Below are 18,364 nucleotides of genomic sequence, written 5' to 3'. Positions count from 1 at the left end.
CTGGGTCCAGTGATAGGACATGTGGGAATGGCTCAAAGCTGCTGCATCGGGGTGGTCTGGACATTAAGCTGGACATCAGACTGTACATGAGGAAGTATTTCTTTACTGAGAGGGTGGTAAAACACTGGAACAGGATTCCTAGAGAGGTGGTCAATGCCCCAAGGCTGTCAGTGTTTAAGAGGGATTTGGACAATGCCATTAACAACATGCTTTAATTTTCGGTGAGATTGTTGTAGGTCCTTTCCAACTGAAATAGTTTCTCCTCTCTCCTCTCCTCTCCTCTCCTCTCCTCTCCTCTCCTCTCCTCTCCTCTCCTCTCCTCTCCTCTCCTCTCCTCTCCTCTCCTCTCCTCTCCTCTCCTCTCCTCTCCTCTCCTCTCCTCTCCTCTCCTCTCCTCTCCTCTCCTCTCCTCTCCTCTCCTCTCCTCTCCTCTCCTCTCCTTTTCAGCATAACGGAGTCCTAATTTAAAACAGGAGATCTAATTGTCTCAGCCTAAAGAAGGACGCAGCTCAGAATCCAACTTCCAAAATCTTGTGTGGTTTCTGTTTCCTCCCCACTACGCTGCCTGCACTAGCCCTGTGTCCTCCCTGCACTGGCTCTGATGCCAGATGCCTCTCTGATGTAGCAAGAAATGTTACTCCCCTGAGCTGTTTTGCTGCTGCTTTAGAGGACAGGACACACCGGCCAGGTAAACACCTGGAAAACTGTGGCACTTGCCTAAGTGGCAGGAGCAGGGATGTGAGTAGAGCAGAACATGAGAGGGAGAAGCCAGAACCTCCCTCCCTCCTCCTTTTGCCAGAGGTGAACTGTTATTTTGGCTCCAGATGTTTCCTAAAACTACAGTTTGCATCTCAAAACTGTTTGTTTGTTTGTTTCTTTGACTTGATCTCACAACTACTTTGGATATTGTATTATGTTCCTGTTTTGTTAAAATTTTAAAACCTCTCTAAGTATGAATCAGTAAATGAATTAAATTTTCACATTATGTATTTAGAGTTAAGTACACATTAAGTGACACTCTGGAATATGAAGTATTTCTGAAAAACAAGGTCACAAACATCAGTCACAAAAACACTCTTCCCATGAATGAAGTGGAAAACTGGGATTTTAGCGCCATAAGATGTAAATGTTAAATATCCAGCACCGCAAACATTCAGCAGACATACAGTGATAACCTCTGAACATACATTGCACTAGATCATTTAAATTTGCAGCTAAACAAGATAAACTAATGAATTATTCCAGAGGAAGAAACAGACTCAGAGAGTATATTAATTATCTGATATTAATAGACACCCACACAGATAAGTAATGCTTTCCATCTGCAAATGCTACAGAACATTCCTTGAGTAGAGTGGCTTATCTACCCAAAATGCCTATCTACCATACCTTGTATACAGAAGATATACATCTGTTTTTCTCCAGAACCTTAACCCATTGGGTGGCGTTAACCCATCTGTTCCTACCGGGCAAGCAGCACTACAGTCTGTCAACATACACAGGGATGTTTTGCAGAACATCCTCACAGAAAGTGATGTTAAGATCATTACCTCCTGAACTGTTAATGCCAAATCAGTATTTAATTCCATGTTCCAGGCAGCACTTCTACCAATACTGGAAATCTGAAAGCAGCACATTTGCCTGCTATGGATGCACAGCAAGTCCAGCGTGTTTGGGTCTGTCAGACATATCACATCAATAGGCAGCTGCCTAAAGCAGTAATCCACAACTGCAGGGTGCAGGGCTGGCTGCTCTACGCATGGGATCCATTTTGGATGAAACCTGAAATCAGCATCCTAGTTGTTTATAGGCTTTCAAGTCCCATCAATACAATTTATCATAGAAGTATATTATCTACCTTATACAGACATCAGTCCAAGTATTATTAGACGTTATTTGATCTAAACTGATAGTGTAGTCTCCTCCTAGTCTCTGAGGAAAAAATATAACTGAGATATATATGTACCATGAAATAATTGTATGTCACAAGCAAAACAGCAACTTTGAAGTCTAGAATCTCCTTAGCTTCATTTCAATTATAATGTGAATATCAAGATCACATAAATCAGAACAGACATACCTACAGTATTTGATATGGTTTAAGCATCCTAGAAAACTACTAGTGAGAAGGCATTCACTAAATAGATTATGCATTCAGAACCTATTCAGAACTGTAGCTTTGGTGGCTGCAGCCACCATTCAGGACAAGAAAAACCCTAACTCTAATGGGACTTCACAAGTTACTTCAGTAATTTCATCCCAATTCAAATCTCTGTTTTGGACAAGGCTGCACAGGAGCTGCTGGACCTGTGAAACAGCAGAACATAACTGGATGCACAGACCACGGGTTAAAAAGTCTGCAGCCAGGAGCTCTGCAGAGCTTGTAGTTAACAGCATTTTCCTTCTAGTAACACATCGTAACGGGTGAAATTAGATATGTAGATGAGATTTAAATTGCATGTTCAATATAATTACACAATAAAACACAATATTCTGCCGAGTCAACTCTTCCGTATTCACAGAATATAATAATGGACAAAACAAAAGAGGGAGAGAGAGGGTTAAATCCAAGGCCATCATAAACAACAAAGATCACAGAATCTCGTCAAGAAATCCCTGTAGAAAGTTTAATTCCTTGTTCTCTAGAATATAATTTATCCTGAATTAAAGGCCTGCACAGAACAAAAAATCTGCCAAATCATCTGTTAATATTATGTAGCTTATAATCACTATTACACATACGCACCAAACTGTGGCAAAGCACACATTAACTGATAGTAATGATTTCTGTGAAGACAGGCTCTTCCTATAAATTAGCTCTCAAAAACTTTCACAAGATGGACTGGATAGAATCTACAGAGGCATTTGAGGGAAAGAAGAACAATTATTAAAAAAAAAAATCTGATAATCAGTATGTATGCTAGCTATTTCATAATCACATGCCAATATCTGTACTCTTTCACATATACAAGCTGTTTAGAAAGGCCAGCTTCAAAGGTTTTGCATGAATATGTTCAGCTCTCTAGCCAATTTAAAACCAAAACAATCATATTAGCTAGATAAGATAACCAGACTTAAATAACTTCCGTTATTAAAGGAATCACATGATGGACATTTTCTGAGATTAAAACTGGATACATATTAGCCATTGCTAGTCAGAAGGACCCAGACCAAACTCTCGACATTTGCGTATGCTGCAAATATTTCCTGTGAGAAAATGTCACAAGGCTACAAGGGGAGAAGCACAGAACCACAAGCAGCTCAGAAATCTTTTATCTCTCCAGAGTGGTGCATAAGGGAGTGCTTCTGGTAAATAAGATACAGAGAATGACAAATCTTTTATTTTATTTTTTTTTTTAAAAAAGGACTACACACTTTTTCAAACATACATATTTCACGACGCCTATGGAAATAGGAGGTAAAAGCTACAGAAAGATGTTGTGCTTTACCAAAGGAGCATTTTTGTTTCATTAAGTCTCTATTAAATAAAATCCCCCAATTAATATGGAATAAGGATTCCCTTATTCGTGTGCAGCAGCTGCAGGCAGAACTGTACCTGTGAACAGAGCCCTTTTTGATGGGAAGGGGAAAGAACAGAGGCATATCCCACACCCTGCGTCAAATCCTCCTGAAGGGCTTTTAAGAAAATCAGAAATTCTACAGGCAAGCCAGGCTTCTACCATTGCCAGCACTGGACATCACACATGGCAGGATGTTGCTACACAGTATTTCTTGCTTCATATAAAATTTTTTTCCAGCAAATGAATGGCTATCACCAAACTTTTCTCATCCTGGTTTTATGAATGCCACCCATGGACTAGAATACAGCAATGCAGAGACCATCTCATTATGTACGCTCATTGCAAAGCATAATAGATACCCAGACCTGGTCAGTGCTTATCACTCTGCATGAGAGACTGAACAACTGTAACGGATGCAAACTGCTTTCAGTATTTCTCTCCTAACACCAAATCCACACACCACTTTGAAAAGAATTAGATGAAGTTCAGTCAAGTAGACACTAAGTAGGTGGACGCTGAGGGAGTTTTGAGATATCTCATTACTTCTGCTGCTCATTAGTGGATAGAACAGTGTATTTCCAACACTTTGTGGTCTTCAAAGATTTTTTAAAAACAGAAGTAAAAGGAATAATCAGGATACCATGGCTCATCTGCTCCCCTTGTCATTGAAACAAGCCTACACTGGCAGTTCAAAGCATGTCTGAATTTGCGTTTATCTTACTGAGCAACAATCCATTACCAGCAGCTAATGATCTCTTTTGCCCTAATGAATCTACCTTGAAAGGAATCTACCTGGGGCTCCGTGCTGTTCACAGTTATTAAAACATGAAAGCTGGACTGACTCTGTTGAGGACATTGATGATTAACTCTGATGTCAATTAAATGTCAGCTTTATGAACTGGACTCAATTCAGACAATGCAAGTCTTTCCTGACATTAAAGATGGTGCATGCAGAAGCTATTCTCTCAGTGCGGGGGTCCTGGATCCCTTCTGGCATAAGCCACACTGCAGAGGGCCAGACCCCAAGGGCAGCTTTGGCATGAGGAAATACAGGGGCCGGAATGTAAAAATAACACCTTAGCTGTTTCTGATTGCATAGAGATGCTTGTAATGGCATGGGCAGAAAGCCACCTGCTGCAAGCCAAGCTTGTATGTGGATCTCCTGCGGACAGACATCATCGCAATATGGGGCAGCTTGTTATTCTTTCTGCTGCTAGTGCTTTTCATAACACGTGCAAATGATTGATAAAAAACAGTATTTATTTGCAGGTATGCCCATCCCGAAGCCCAAGTCCTGCTCCACTTGCAAAAGTCACACTCCCTTTTGAAAGGTAATGTTGTCCTACTGTGGGCCAATCTACTGCCTGTTTGCTGCTAGAAATATTCCCCCTTACCTCAGAGCTGTAATTTCACACTCGTGTTTAACAAGAGTTTATTTTCCTGTTCCTTCAGTGCTGGTGCCAGGCTCTGAGACCTCTTGCTCCTCCCTACACAGCACAGCATCAATGGCTGGTCCCCATCACTGCTGCATGGTTACATACTCCCCACCAAAGCACCCAGGTACTGTAACGCCTCCTCAAGGAGGGCCCATCAGCCTGGCATCATACCAATGCTAAGAAAACAGAACTACATACTTTCCCACCTTTCTTTCTCATTAACTAAAATGAGGAGCAGAGCTGTATTGCAGCCCTCTGACAGTCAGCACTGGGCAAAGCAGATGATCTCCAAGCAACAGCAGTGTCGAGATCCTTTACTCAGTATTCAGTGCGGAGTTTGCTGAATAACAATAATAAAAAAAACATCTCTGCATTGCCATGTGCAATTTTGCTTACCTCCTTTTCTATATGAGAAAAAAACACTTTATTTTCAGGAGAGAATATCATAAACACCAACTGGAATACAATAAGTAAACTGCAAAAGTCTATACACCTGCCTCTTTATTGACTGGTGTCAGTTAAGGTAAAATCAAAATTACAATCTCTACGTAAGGAAAGTTATATAAGTAGGTGAGTGGGTTTAAAAACAAAACACAGATCTCAGAAAGTTACATTCACCTGTCAAAGCAAGTAAGCTACCAGATGAAAGGGAAGCTAGGTCTGAATATGATTAAAGCCTTATTTTTTTTACTCAAAGAGCACAGATTTAGACTTGCTGAAGTCTGCATATTTAAAATACACAATAATAAAGAAGAGCTATTGAGTCATCACCAATTATTTTAAAAGAGCAAATTGTTTACTTATAAAGAAACTGTCATTTATAAAGAAAGATAAGAAAGACTCACAGCTGAAGAAGCAGCAGTATTTGGGGTTTGGACACTGTTTTGTTTTTCTAACTTAATTTACTTTGCGTCATCTCCATTTTTAACTTCAGAAGTATCGCATTTCAAATCTTTCCTTTTTGGTTTATCCTATTGTGGTCTTTAGAGTTTCTGGCAAACCTTTCACACACCTTAATAAGAACTGCTAGTGCCATAGTCCTATTAAACAGGTAAAACTAAATAAGTGTTACAACACAAATCAAAGTCTCCCAGCTGCCCAGCAGTCCAATGTCACTAAAGTCAATGTGTTTAGCTCTTTGGATAATGTCAGGTCCCCAGTAATTGGGCTAACCGCAGTTATAATGAGGAGGAAGCTGTGTTGGGTTTTTGCAGAGAAGAGGTGAGCCCCAGGGCCCCCGTCTGCCCCACGCTCCAGCTGCTGAGCCTCAGCAGCGGCCTGGGTGGATAAAGATCGGACACTGGCCTTGGCCAGGTTTCCAGCATCTCCACCCTGAGTTACAAAGCCCATCACAGAAACATGGCTCAGCGCTGGGATTCTCCCTGGGCTGTCGTGCCTGGATCGCCGGCATAGCTGCATTGCTTTACCCTCTGTTCCTGAATAACCTCTCCTCCATAATCAGACTTACTCCTAATCTGCAGTCTAGCCCGATATCCTCTTACCACACCCAAGACCATCCATGCTGGATCAAAGCAAGGGTCAGTCTAGCTCAACATCGTCTGGGACATGGCCAAGAACAGCCCAAAGAGAGGAATCAGTACAGACAATAGCAACCAGCAGGACAAAGCTTCCCTGCTCCCAGGAACTTGGGGTTCAGATGCTTCATAAGACAGAGGTACTTATTTGTGTTTCTTAGCCTGCAACAGACTGAAGAGTCACCAAGGCGGGCAGGGACCTCTGGAGATCTTCCAGTCCATCTCCCTGCTCAGAGCTGGCCCCACTGCAGCAGGATGCCCATGGCCATACCCTGATTTTTTTATTATCATCAAAACCATACCCTGGTTTTGATTATGTAGACCATACAACCTCACAGCAACCTGTTCCAGCGACTACCTTCACATTAAAAAAAGCTTTTTCTTACGTTTTCTGAGTTTTTTAGCATTCACATGCTGCTGCAACAAACTCCAGAGCCTGCCGATGTGCTGCCAGAGGAACCGCACGCAATGCTGGTGTATGGGGATTGTAATTAGGAAGATGTTTCTTGTGTCTCCCACTCTCTGCACGAGACCACTGCTCTAACTCTGTGGGAAACGGTGAGCTGGCAAAAGTTGTAAGACCATAGTAAAGATTTAAAGGTCACAGCATTCATTACTTTCATTGGAATGCTCTGACATATTTCATTTTTCTGGGTTCTGGACTTTCCCCATGTTGTCCACAAGGATTCCTTTTTTGATGTTTGTCATGAGCTGTGGACACATCCAGCATTGCTCCACAATACCCAGAGAAACAAGATAATTAGGTTTACAACTAGTTTCTGATAATAATGCCAAACTATTTCTCACCTCTCAGATTAGAAAGAATCAGGCAAAATGCAATTATTTGCCAAAAGCTAAGTAACTTTTTGATGGCACTTTCCATTCTTGTAACTATTCTCATAAACAGCCTTTTTACTCTTATGACACATCTGTTGCATTTATTTCTCCCCTTCTCATGAGATTCCCCATCTGCTGTATACATCTGAAATAGCATCTGATAATTCATGCTAAGAAAACAGCCTTATCTATTCCAGTCTTCAGACTCACTTTTTCATAAACATCAGCAGGAATAAAGGTATTAGGAAATCAGACCAAGAATTCTGTGCTCATAAAATAACCTTGTCTGTGTTAAGAAATAAACAAACAAAAAATGGGGCTTTCGGGAGGAGTGAAGGTTTCATCGGACAGTGCACTTCACAGGAGAATATGCATTTAAAATAAGATGAACAGAAGGAGCTGATCAATCACTCATCATACAGAGGAACAAAAGGGTTCTCCATAAGGCTTAAGACACTGGTGCGGTTCTTTCACTGTGGTTATTTCATGCAAAGAGTATCTTAAAGGTACATTAAAGATGCAAAATCAAGTAGGGACAAAAGCTCAGACAGCATCGTTGTTCCCAGCCCCTCAAGGAATTCACTCCACAGTTTTAGATCAGCTCTTGAGAAAGCTCCATTTCCTCTGGAAGAAAGGTTAGGAGAATAATAGAGCAGCTTTTCAACATTGGCTGAAAGATGGATAGAAGGGTGGAATTCCTGTTCTACTGACTCTATAAAAATATTACAAGGTTTAAGACAAATACGGCATGGTATAACAAGCCCTGTACAAATCTACATTGGTCCTTTTGGCTTTGCTATAATGCAAATAAAACAATGAATCATACACCAATAATAATCCAAAATAAATCATGCACTACATCTAGCGGTAAATAAATAATCCCTGCTCCTCAGAATCGCTCTTTTCATAAAGAGCCATCCCTCTAGAGAGTCTGAAGAGAACTGAGTGCATTTTCTTCCCTGTAACTACGAGGAACAAGAAACAGAGCTAAAATTCGCATGTAATAAATTCAATTTCTACGGTTGGAATTTTAATAAGGCTTTCTAGTTACAAAAAATTTGCTATGAAAATTATACTTGTATTAACAATGAATTTTTGGATGTTTATAAGCTTGGAAATGGCTACAGAAATGACAAATCAAAAATACTGGCTGTAGGCAAACCAGCTTCCAGATTTCTTCTGATAATTAGGGAGCTTAATGAAATCCAGCATATCAGATTAGTTTCACAGTCCCTACACCTCTGACTTGTACTACCATCACACCTTCCAACAAGTATGGAGCAAATGGATTAGATCTACAGACTAATTTTATAGTCTTCCCTTCAGACTGATTTTCTTGTACTTTCCAGCAATATTTAAGAAAATATTTTCCAATTAATTGAAAGTCATTTAGTGCTCTCACCAAATTACTCCTCAATGAGTCTGGAGCAAATACACTTTCTCTTTCCCAAGTGCCTTTGATTTCTTCTCTGCACGCACAGACATGCACTTAATTAAAACTTTCCATCGAAGTGGCATTAGCTAGAAACACAAGGCATACCAAGTCGCTCTCAGGCTTCCTGCCAGAAAGCCAGCAGTGCTGATGCTTCCCTTCATTTACTTTAAAGTATCAGAAAAACAGGCAATTTATGACCACATAAATCCGGAGCCAACAAGCTATGACCACTATCTGCGGCGATACAGCACAGAGCGGTGTGCAGTTGGTCCCGTTCCCTCAGACAGTTCATGCTGCTGAATGTGGGATCAGAACACACTTCCCTAAGTGTCTTCCATTACATTGTAATAAAATAAATAACCAGTGTGACTGTTTAAAAAGGTGTCAGGGAGCAGCATGAACAAATCTCATTAGCAGACAAAGGGATTTGTGCAGATAGCTGCTATTCACCACTTTGAAAATGTAACCCCAGGGCTTTATATATACAAGCAGGACGCAGACATATCACATTGTAAAACAAGGTTTTGTTTTTATGAGGATGTTGGGATTATTGTTAGGAAATAAAGATACAAGGAGAAAAGCCTTTTACTATAATATAGTGTTATGATTGTGGACAGGGATTTAAAAAAGCATCTGAAGAAAGATCTAAGAAATCATGTAATTGCCAGGAGCATTTGAAAAAGTCTGCAGGACACAACAACAGCTCTCATTATGTGGGACCAGTTCTGCTTTGGAAGGTTTTGGAGAGGTACCTGGCAAGCAGCATCTGAGAAAAAATGTATTTCTGACCACCAGGGTAGCTGTTCTCACATGGGAAGGATGCAGCAGAGTCTAGATGATGCCAGTTAGCTATGTCAGGTACTAATTGTAATACGTGTGTCTTTCATATTTATTTGAAATTAAACTAGAGTTGTTTAAAATGGAGACTAAGTTTCCTGTGTGGCAGCACTGATAATTCTCTAATTTACAGACCTCATTCCTAAAAATGAGAGAAATCTTACAAAGTTATTTTTACAGTCATAATCTAATGGGAACAGTTCTGTTAACACTGGAAACATACCAACAGCTGGAGATTCCTGCAGGGAACTGAGGGTCCAGCACAGCACGAAATCCGAGCATGAGGAAAGTTTATCCCTGTCTGGGAAATATCTTCATGCTTTCCTTTGCAAGAAGAAATGACTAAACTCGGGCACAAGTACCTTCAACTGACTTTAGCACTCGGCAAGACTGACCCTCAGTTTATACCTTGCCATATTTTTCTTCTAAATGCGTTTCTTGAAAGGCAAAACCAAAGAACGTTTTCCTCATCCTGCATACTCTTGGTAAAGTATTTGTTTAAAAATACTGATGAGACTTCTAAAAAAAGAGCAAAAGAAGAGCTATATGACTTGGACACCCACAAGTCTATAGGGCCAGATGGGATACACCCAAGGGTGCTGAGAGAGCTGGCAGAAGTCATCACTAAGCCACTTTCCATTACCTATCAGCAATCTTGGCTAACTGGAGAGGTCTCAGTTGACTGGAAGTTGGCAAACGTGATGCCCATCTAAAAGAAGGGCGGGAAGGAGGATCTGGGGAACTACAGACTTGTCAGTCTAACCTCAGTGCTGGGGAAGGTCACGGAGCAGATCATCTTGAGTAACATCACACGGCACATACAAGAGAATGATGGACTCGATGATCCTGAGGGTCTCTTCCAGCTGAAATGTTTCTATGATTCTATGAATTTAACTGACTTCAGAAATGCCAAGGTTTTGCCCTTCAGCAAGATCTTGAACAGGTTGTAATGGGAAACACACCCCTGTACGCTGAAGTGCCCAACTACATACACAACGTATCTTAAGGGTCTTCCTAAGAAACCCTGTGCTTCTTCATTCTTTTAAAGCATAAGGGAACTGGAAACGTGGCAAGAAAGGTGCCTGCAGTTTTGCTCAGGCATTAATCGCTTGAAATCAACTGGAGAAGTAAATAAACACACTAGCATTCCAGTGCAAAGGAAAACAAACAAAAAAATCCAGTCACTGAGATGTTAGATCCTCTTTGTAATATCAAGTGCCAGTCACTTTTGAAGAAAGAACTTACACTATTAGAAGTTATAACTGAAGTGCAAGTGTAATCCTATAATTCAAGAATCTGCAGGCACTAATCAGACACTCTTACAAAAACTCCAAGATATAGCAAAGAAACAAACCAGGAGAATTAACTACTACTGAGTATTATGGCTACGGCATAAAGTTGGCATAGAAATCTGCATTTCTCAGACAAAAAGATACATGCCAGGGTGGCTGGTTAGCTCATGCAAATGTCTTTGAAATCTGCAGGGAGGCAGAGGAGAACCTTATTGTAAAACAGACTTCTGTAAAATGTAATTGAGAAATAGGTAATCACTTAAGATAAACTTAAACAGACTTAAACTTATTTTATATTTTCATTTGTAAAAACAGATATTATATCCAAATATTAATTCACATTCTGTAACTAAGGATGCTTACAGTTGCGTACAGGAAATTTTTAAAAGTTGTTGACCACAGCTTGAAATTTTTGTGATTTTATTTGTATGTATAGGAAGCCAAATTTTTATTAGAGGGACTAGTAAACTAAAAATACTTATTTTCTGTATTTTCTTACACATGCAACCATTTTATTGGAGCTTAAGCTCCAGTATATGAACACTGACCAGGCTTTTTACGTTGTACTGGGTCTGGCTGGGGTGGAGTCAATTTTCTTCATAGCAGCCCTTATGTTGCCATAAAACAGTGTTGATAACACATCACTGTTTGGGCTATTGCTTAAACTGTGCAAGTCCTTCTCTGTTTCCCGCTCTGCCCCCTGCCTTGCCCCCACTGCAGGTATGCTGGGGGGTGGGCGTGGAACTGGGAGGACACACAGCCACGGCAGCTGACCAGAAGTGGCCAAAGGCATATTCCACACCCATCCAATGTTGTGCCCAGGAATAAAAGCTGAAGGAAAGGAGGAAGAGGGGACATCTGTGGTTGTGGCACTTGCCTTCTAAAGTAACCACTACATGTGTAGGCCCTGCTTTCCAGAAAATGGTTAAACACCTGCCTGCCAATGGGAAGCACTGAATTAAATCCTTATTTTCCTTTGTTTGTGCACTTTTGCTTCAACTATTACTCTGTTTTTACCTTGATCCACAAAACTTATTACTTTCCTTTTCTTTTCTCCTCATCCCATGGGACAGTGGAGTGAGTGAGCGGCTGTGTGAGTGTTTGGTTGTTGGCTGAAGTGAACCCACCAAATAATCTGTAAACTCTTCAGGACATTTTTTTGCAAATCCATGGCAAATAAAATTTTTGTTATCTTACCACTTCATTAGTTAAACATTGCTACTTTGGGGTTTAGTTTTATTTTTAGCAGAGGAAATAAAATAGATCAAAACCCTCTTCGCTCCAGTGGGAGAGGTAATATTCAGAGAAGTGAGACTCAAGGAATGTAACGGATGATAAGGTTTCAAGAAGTGTATGTTTAAGGCAGCTATCACGTCACAAAAGCCCAAGTGCAGAGTCCTGGATGGACTTGGTCACAATTAAATCATTAATAATTTCGGTGAATTGAGTCCAAGTGGGTAAACTGAGTGCAAGAGGAAGATGCACAGCAGATGCTCAGACAAGATAGAGACAGAAAACAGGAAACAGAGCACAAAGGGATCAGAGAAAGTAGTATGTGGCAAATACCAAATCCAATGAAAAGAGGAGAACTAAGCAGATGGAAGACTTGGTAGAGGAAACACTTGATGAAGATGAATTGCCAGTCTACAGAGAAGCTGAAGTTCTGCTGTACAGTTAAGTTCTCGGGGTACAAACACATAAAGTTGTCAAGAAATACAGAAAACTTGGCCCCTTAAATCCTGGATCAACTGGCACTGGAGTAGTGTGAACATTCAAGATGATGGAAGCAGGCAATCAGTCACGACTGGGTTAACATGCGCAGGTCGCCTTCCTCTCCTTCTTGCCTTCCCAAGCTAGAACAGGTGCTGCTGAGAGAAGATGTGGGTTATCAGAAGAGAGCCACACTCCACATTGGAAGGATGAATTCTTCAACAGAGAGCCCATGTATGCACTAAAGGCCTGAGTTACTCCATCTGAAGAGTTATGTGATCTATTAATAAATCTGAGTTCTCATTAAGCATAGCACAGCCTCAAAAAAATGGTCAAGTGTGTAAGATGGAAAAAAACAAACTTGAAAACCAAGAGACAGTCAGTAAAGGATGTTATATGTTTTGTTGCCCTGTATACATCTGACTACTAGACTGTCTGTTCCAGTCGAATTAGAAAACAAGTCCCACAGCTGCCTTATCATTTCACATTATTCAGCCTCCAGGTCCCAAAGCAATAAAGCAGTGCAAGACACTGGAAGTTCACATTTAGGAAACAGTAGTAAACTTAAAAAGAGTCCATGTCAATAGATATTACTCTGCAGTTCACCACCATAACAAAGTTCAGCAGTAAGAAAGTTAATTCTGTAACAGTGCAGAAGAGACAAAGCATGTTATATTTCCATTCAAGTAGTGTCACTTACAATTAGAAAGCAAAAGGGCATACTAAGCAGCGCGTGAATTTAGGTCAAACCAGATAATTATTTTTGTATGCTTACAAATTCCAAAGAAAAGAAATTTGACACACACTCTCAGTGTTCAGCAATGGACACAGTTTCGTGGCCATGCACTGGACATGCTTTAGAACCCGGCAGAAGTATCAGAACAAACAGGGGAACAGTCCAGGACTAATACCAATAAAAGACCTGAAATTTAGAAACCATGTGCAGTCATAGCCTTTCTGCCAAAGAGGAAGAAGAAACTAGGCTTATATTATCTTGAAAACACTACAGTCTGTTCATATCAGGAGCTCATAAATGAACGCTATTTCCTTAGCTTTCTAATCAAAATCAGATATAAGAACAGGAAGTCAGTAACCATCAGTCACTGAAAAGCTGATATGTCTTTCCAAATCTCTTCATCCTCCTTCTATACCAGTCACGTTACTTGCCCAGCTCAGCTCTCATCTAAGATTATAAACATGCCAATATATGTAGACACTGGAAGAAAGGTTATTTTTTCTACTTATCACAAGATACAAAATGCTGCTGACAGACCTGGCCTGAGAACATTTACTGTAACTTTCCAGGATGGCTGATTGGAATATGATTTGGAAAGAAAATTATTTGCCTCCAGAAACAAGTGCTGTGTTATAAAACTCTTAGACCGCTGGCCAAGGCTGTCAGTGCTGCCATTCACACAACCTGGCCTTCCATCACATACCACCAAACCAGCCATCGGCATGTAGCAGAAGCCACCAGCTGCATTAGCCACCAGTGCCCCAGGCTAGAATCACACCCTACAGATAAAACACTCTTCACAAAGAAGACTGTGATAAAAATAAACCCTGAGTTCACATCAGGGCAACCAGGGTGCTTGGAGATCAGAGCCTTTTCTTCTTTTTGTTTGCCTTTTCTTTCTTTCTTTCCTCAAAACCAGTTTGAATTAAACCTGGTAACACTAGCCCTCAGTGGCCTGCGGTGCTGATGAAGGATCACATAAGCTCTAGCTGCTCTCTTAGCTCTATGGACCTTCTTGAGGCTCCAGCCAATGGAGGGGGAAGGGGACACCACTCACTTATGGCAGGAGACAACTCAGACAGACTTGGATGTGGCAACTAACTTCTACCAGAGACACTAGTGGCAGCCTGTGCACCAAGGTGGTATGACTTAGGCCATCTTTTGAAGCACTCCAACCTAAGCTAGAGAAGGAAAAAAGAACTGAGCATGTCATCCACGAGAAACAGTCTCCAGCTGTGTGGACAGAGTTTAAATGAGTAATACCACATATGGTTTCCAAACTGAAGAAGGTCTGTAACCACAGGTTAGAGTAATCCTGGCACTGCGATGCCAGTGGTAGACAGACTTGACTGCCCATCATGACAATGTGCTAATTTAGAGCCCATCTTTGCAGAACAACTTCTACATATAAAGCTGGTTCCCACAAAATAAAAATCCCTTCTCTGAAGCCATTTATAGACTTTTCCCTTCCACAGGAGGACAATGGTACTGGCAATAGCTATTGCAAGACTGAAATAAATACACAATATTAATAATAGAACACATCAGAAACTCATTGATATACATACTGACCTCTGCTATAAAATTTCAACGCTGTTGTCTATTGTAGATCTAATCAATGGGAGAAAAACTAACATGATAGAGAAAAATATGAGAGTGGAATACAAGATAACACAGAGAAACCAAAATAGTTCAGTATTGAAAAGCACGGGATCGGCTCTCAAATTGAAAACATAGCTTCTTATAAAGCAGATGAGAAGTATCTTCCTCACAGACAAATTTTGTCAAAGCGGTTCTGAGAGAACAGTCACTTTTATTGACTTCATTATTCAGTCTGTTTAACAGGGATTATGCAATTAAAATGAATTTTGTATGAAAAACTAAGAGATAGGTAAAAATAAAAGGGAGCTGACATACTATATACCTGATAACTTTAAAGATCTGGTGACAGGAGATAATTCAGTCTTTGAGTCAGAGTTCTGTAATTTTGTTAAACATTCTGTGGAAATGATAATTAGCAATGTATTATTAGAACAAATTAAAATAATTTTACAAGAAAATAAACCTTAAGTCATCCTTTCCCATAGAAAAATAGCTTTGTTCTTCCTGATATTTCCAAGTAAATACAGTATTTCTCTTTAGGAAGAGAATTAGCTTCTCAAACCAAGATTTTCAAAAATTCTTAATAGTTTTAGGCAGTCTATTTGTAAGGGCTTATAACTTTTAAAAATTAGCAATAAAAAATCAAGATTTTCTTGTTCACAGTTAATAGTCCTTACAAAAATTAAATTCAAAATGCACTGCAATTGGGAGAACAAAACATCTGGCTAGTACTCAATCTCTAATTAAAATATGGTACCAATCTCAAGAATACTTGATGTAATTTCCCAGTTTACACAGAAGAGGCTACTATTACAGAAGTCCACTCTGCCTTTTTCCCTCCCAGAAGCAGGAAATTCTTTATTTATCATAAGTGGTTCAAAAAAGTTTGTGTAAAGTGAGAAACAGCTAAACAAAGTACAGTGGAAAGGCAGAGAACTTCTGTTCCCCAGATGCGCCTTTTTTCATAAAACCTCTTATTTGCAGACATGAATTTCATATTGTCTGTAACATCCTTTATGAGGAATTTTCATAGTAATCAAGATTCAATCTGAGAGAAAAAAAAGATAAAGAATGAAATTTCAAGGCTAGCAATCAAACACAATTCTTCATTTTGCTATTGCTTTATAGTGCTAGGAAAAGATAAAGAGACTATCTTGAAAGTAAAAAAATGCTTAGATTATCAGAAGGAGTTCACAGGGGGTAATATTGAACAGTGGCAAAAATAGCTAACCCACCTCAGTATCATGTAATACAATGTATTTCATTTAGCAGAATGTCTTTGGTTGACTTGAGTGTTAACGTTCTGCAGAGGCAATCAATTAAAAGCAGAAATCCTCATATGGGAAGTTTGTAATTCCATTACTGTGCCCTCAGCAACAATTATCTTAAACTCATCATACTGCCAAAACAACAGATACTGTATTTACCTAAAAATAAGATCAGAGTTTTATTTTCTTGACAAGTAACCCTAAAATCCACTGCATTTGTGTCTTGTACACAAGGTAACAGAGCCTGGAATCAGGTACCTATGCCAGTTCAGACAGACACAAACTCTGTTGGATTAGTTGCGGTGCGAGGCAGCCGTTTGCAGGAGCACTGCGGACCCGACAGCCCCGGTAGCCCCGGGCTCAGTCGGGGCTGCGACTCACGTGAACCCTGCGCAACTGGTGCGGGAGCTGATGCCTCAGAAAAACAAACTGCTTTTTCTTATTATTTGCCAGCCCTGCTTCCTGCAGGCATGCAAGATGCTGCTGCATGTGTGCTACTTCTTAAGAGCAAGGTAGCCTCCCCACTTCCCAGCAATTCAGGAGAGGTTAGCTCCTTCTCCAGGTACCAGATGAAAGGCGCTCCTCCACTGCACAGGGTGAGCATTTCACCAGGCTGCCAAGTGACTGGGGCACAAGTGCTTAAGTCCTTGACTAGCTTGTACTAAAAACCTACTAACAAGCATAAAAATCACGTAGTTCACAAAGGGGAGGAATGGTCTATAGTATCTTTTTTCCATGGAGAAACTGCACTACCCTGCAGAACACCCATGGGTGCAGAAGCTGGTACCTGGCAAGGTGCCTCGGGTGCCGTGATTGCTTGTGCAGGAACTGCGGGGAAGCAAAGCCCTGCTGTCTGCTGATGGATCCAGAATACCTGATGCTTAAGAAGAGCACTCAAAGATGCAGGAAGTAGATGTATGAATTCAAAACTGTTGATTTTTTTGAGACATACGGGGTATGACATTGAATCATGCAGAATAAGAGAGGATGTTACCTTATATTCAGTATTGACTCCCTAAAATGGGAGAAAAGAGCCTATCTTACACTGGCCTTTGTTGTCCTGGTGTTATTTCCTGTACACAGAAAGCAGGAGGGATGCCCTTCAGCACTAGTACAGTGTCTTTGACAGTCTTGCTGTGACCCATGACGCCTCGAGGATACTATTTCCCTGTGTGCTACATGGCCTGTATGCCACATACCTGTCAATCAAAGTAGATCGGAGCTGCACAGCAAATAAAAACCAACTAACATAAGAGAAAGAGCAATATATCCAACTGATGTTATTTTGTATAACGAGACATTCAGAAAATGTAAAATGTTCAGATTAGAGTCACATTTTTTTTTATTTAGAGTTACTATTTTTGGAGATGAAAATCATAACAACAAAAGTGAAAACTGACCTCTTAGTGGCAAACATGATGGTGTGGGCTTCTTTCACATTTATGAATGCACTGCTCTGCACAAGGCTGTTTCTGTTGACCTGCATGAGAAGAAAGAGTAATTTTTAGACCAGGCAACTCAGGACCTTGCTTTTAATATTCTGAACAATAAGTATATTAGTAAACATCTTCCAATGCAACTTCAGAGAATACCTGACAATTTTATAAAAATGCAAAGGTTAGCAAAACAATGTAAAGGTTAACAAACAGAAGACAGAAGTTAAAAAAAAAAAAACAAACTAAGACCAAAACCTATTGATATGGCTTAAACCTGAGGTTGCTATGGCAGTTACTCAACAAAAGAATTAGGTATAATGCTGTCTGGTAGTTCAATATCTAAAAGCTTCTGCCTCTGAAAGGAGAATTCATGTACCCAAGTGAAATTCAGGTGCCTCAGAGGAACTAAACAATGTCTTCTTGAATCACCAGTCTGAACACAGCTATATAACTGTATTTGGGTGCTCTGTTTCTTGAATGACTACCTTTGTCAATAAAGTCATTTTTCCAGAAAGAAACCACTAATAAGAAATTTCCTGGAGTGGGCCTAGTATGTATGGACCTGAAGAAATCTCAATATTTGAATAAAAAGACATTCCAACCTTCATTTAAAAAATAAAATATGAATATAGCATAGAATAATACGGTTGGGAGAAACTGCCTAGTCCAACCCTCAGCTCAAACCAGGTATAATCAGATCAGGTTGCTTGGGCATGTTG

General features: G+C 40.2%; 1 protein-coding gene across 8 annotated transcripts in view; it reads right to left on the bottom strand.

Annotated features, from left to right (window-relative positions):
* Window positions 1-18,364, bottom strand: part of OXR1 (oxidation resistance 1) — a 286,476-nt gene that overhangs the window by 229,179 nt on the left and 38,933 nt on the right. For 7 of the 8 annotated variants that reach the window (XM_065054243.1, XM_065054240.1, XM_065054247.1 and 4 more), the window contains exon 2: window positions 17,610-17,689. In XM_065054243.1, coding sequence (XP_064910315.1) covers window positions 17,610-17,626 — 17 coding nt within the window. In that variant the 5' untranslated portion in view covers window positions 17,627-17,689. Of the gene's footprint in view, window positions 1-17,609; window positions 17,690-18,364 lie in introns of those variants that run through there. The other variant, XM_065054241.1, reaches the window with a different exon arrangement.

This window comes from Columba livia, chromosome 2 (assembly GCF_036013475.1).
Source record: "Columba livia isolate bColLiv1 breed racing homer chromosome 2, bColLiv1.pat.W.v2, whole genome shotgun sequence".
In the NCBI taxonomy this organism is placed as follows: domain Eukaryota; kingdom Metazoa; phylum Chordata; class Aves; order Columbiformes; family Columbidae; genus Columba; species Columba livia.
The sequence above is the reverse complement of the archived record's forward strand: the minus strand, read 5'-3'. Positions and strand labels throughout refer to the sequence as shown.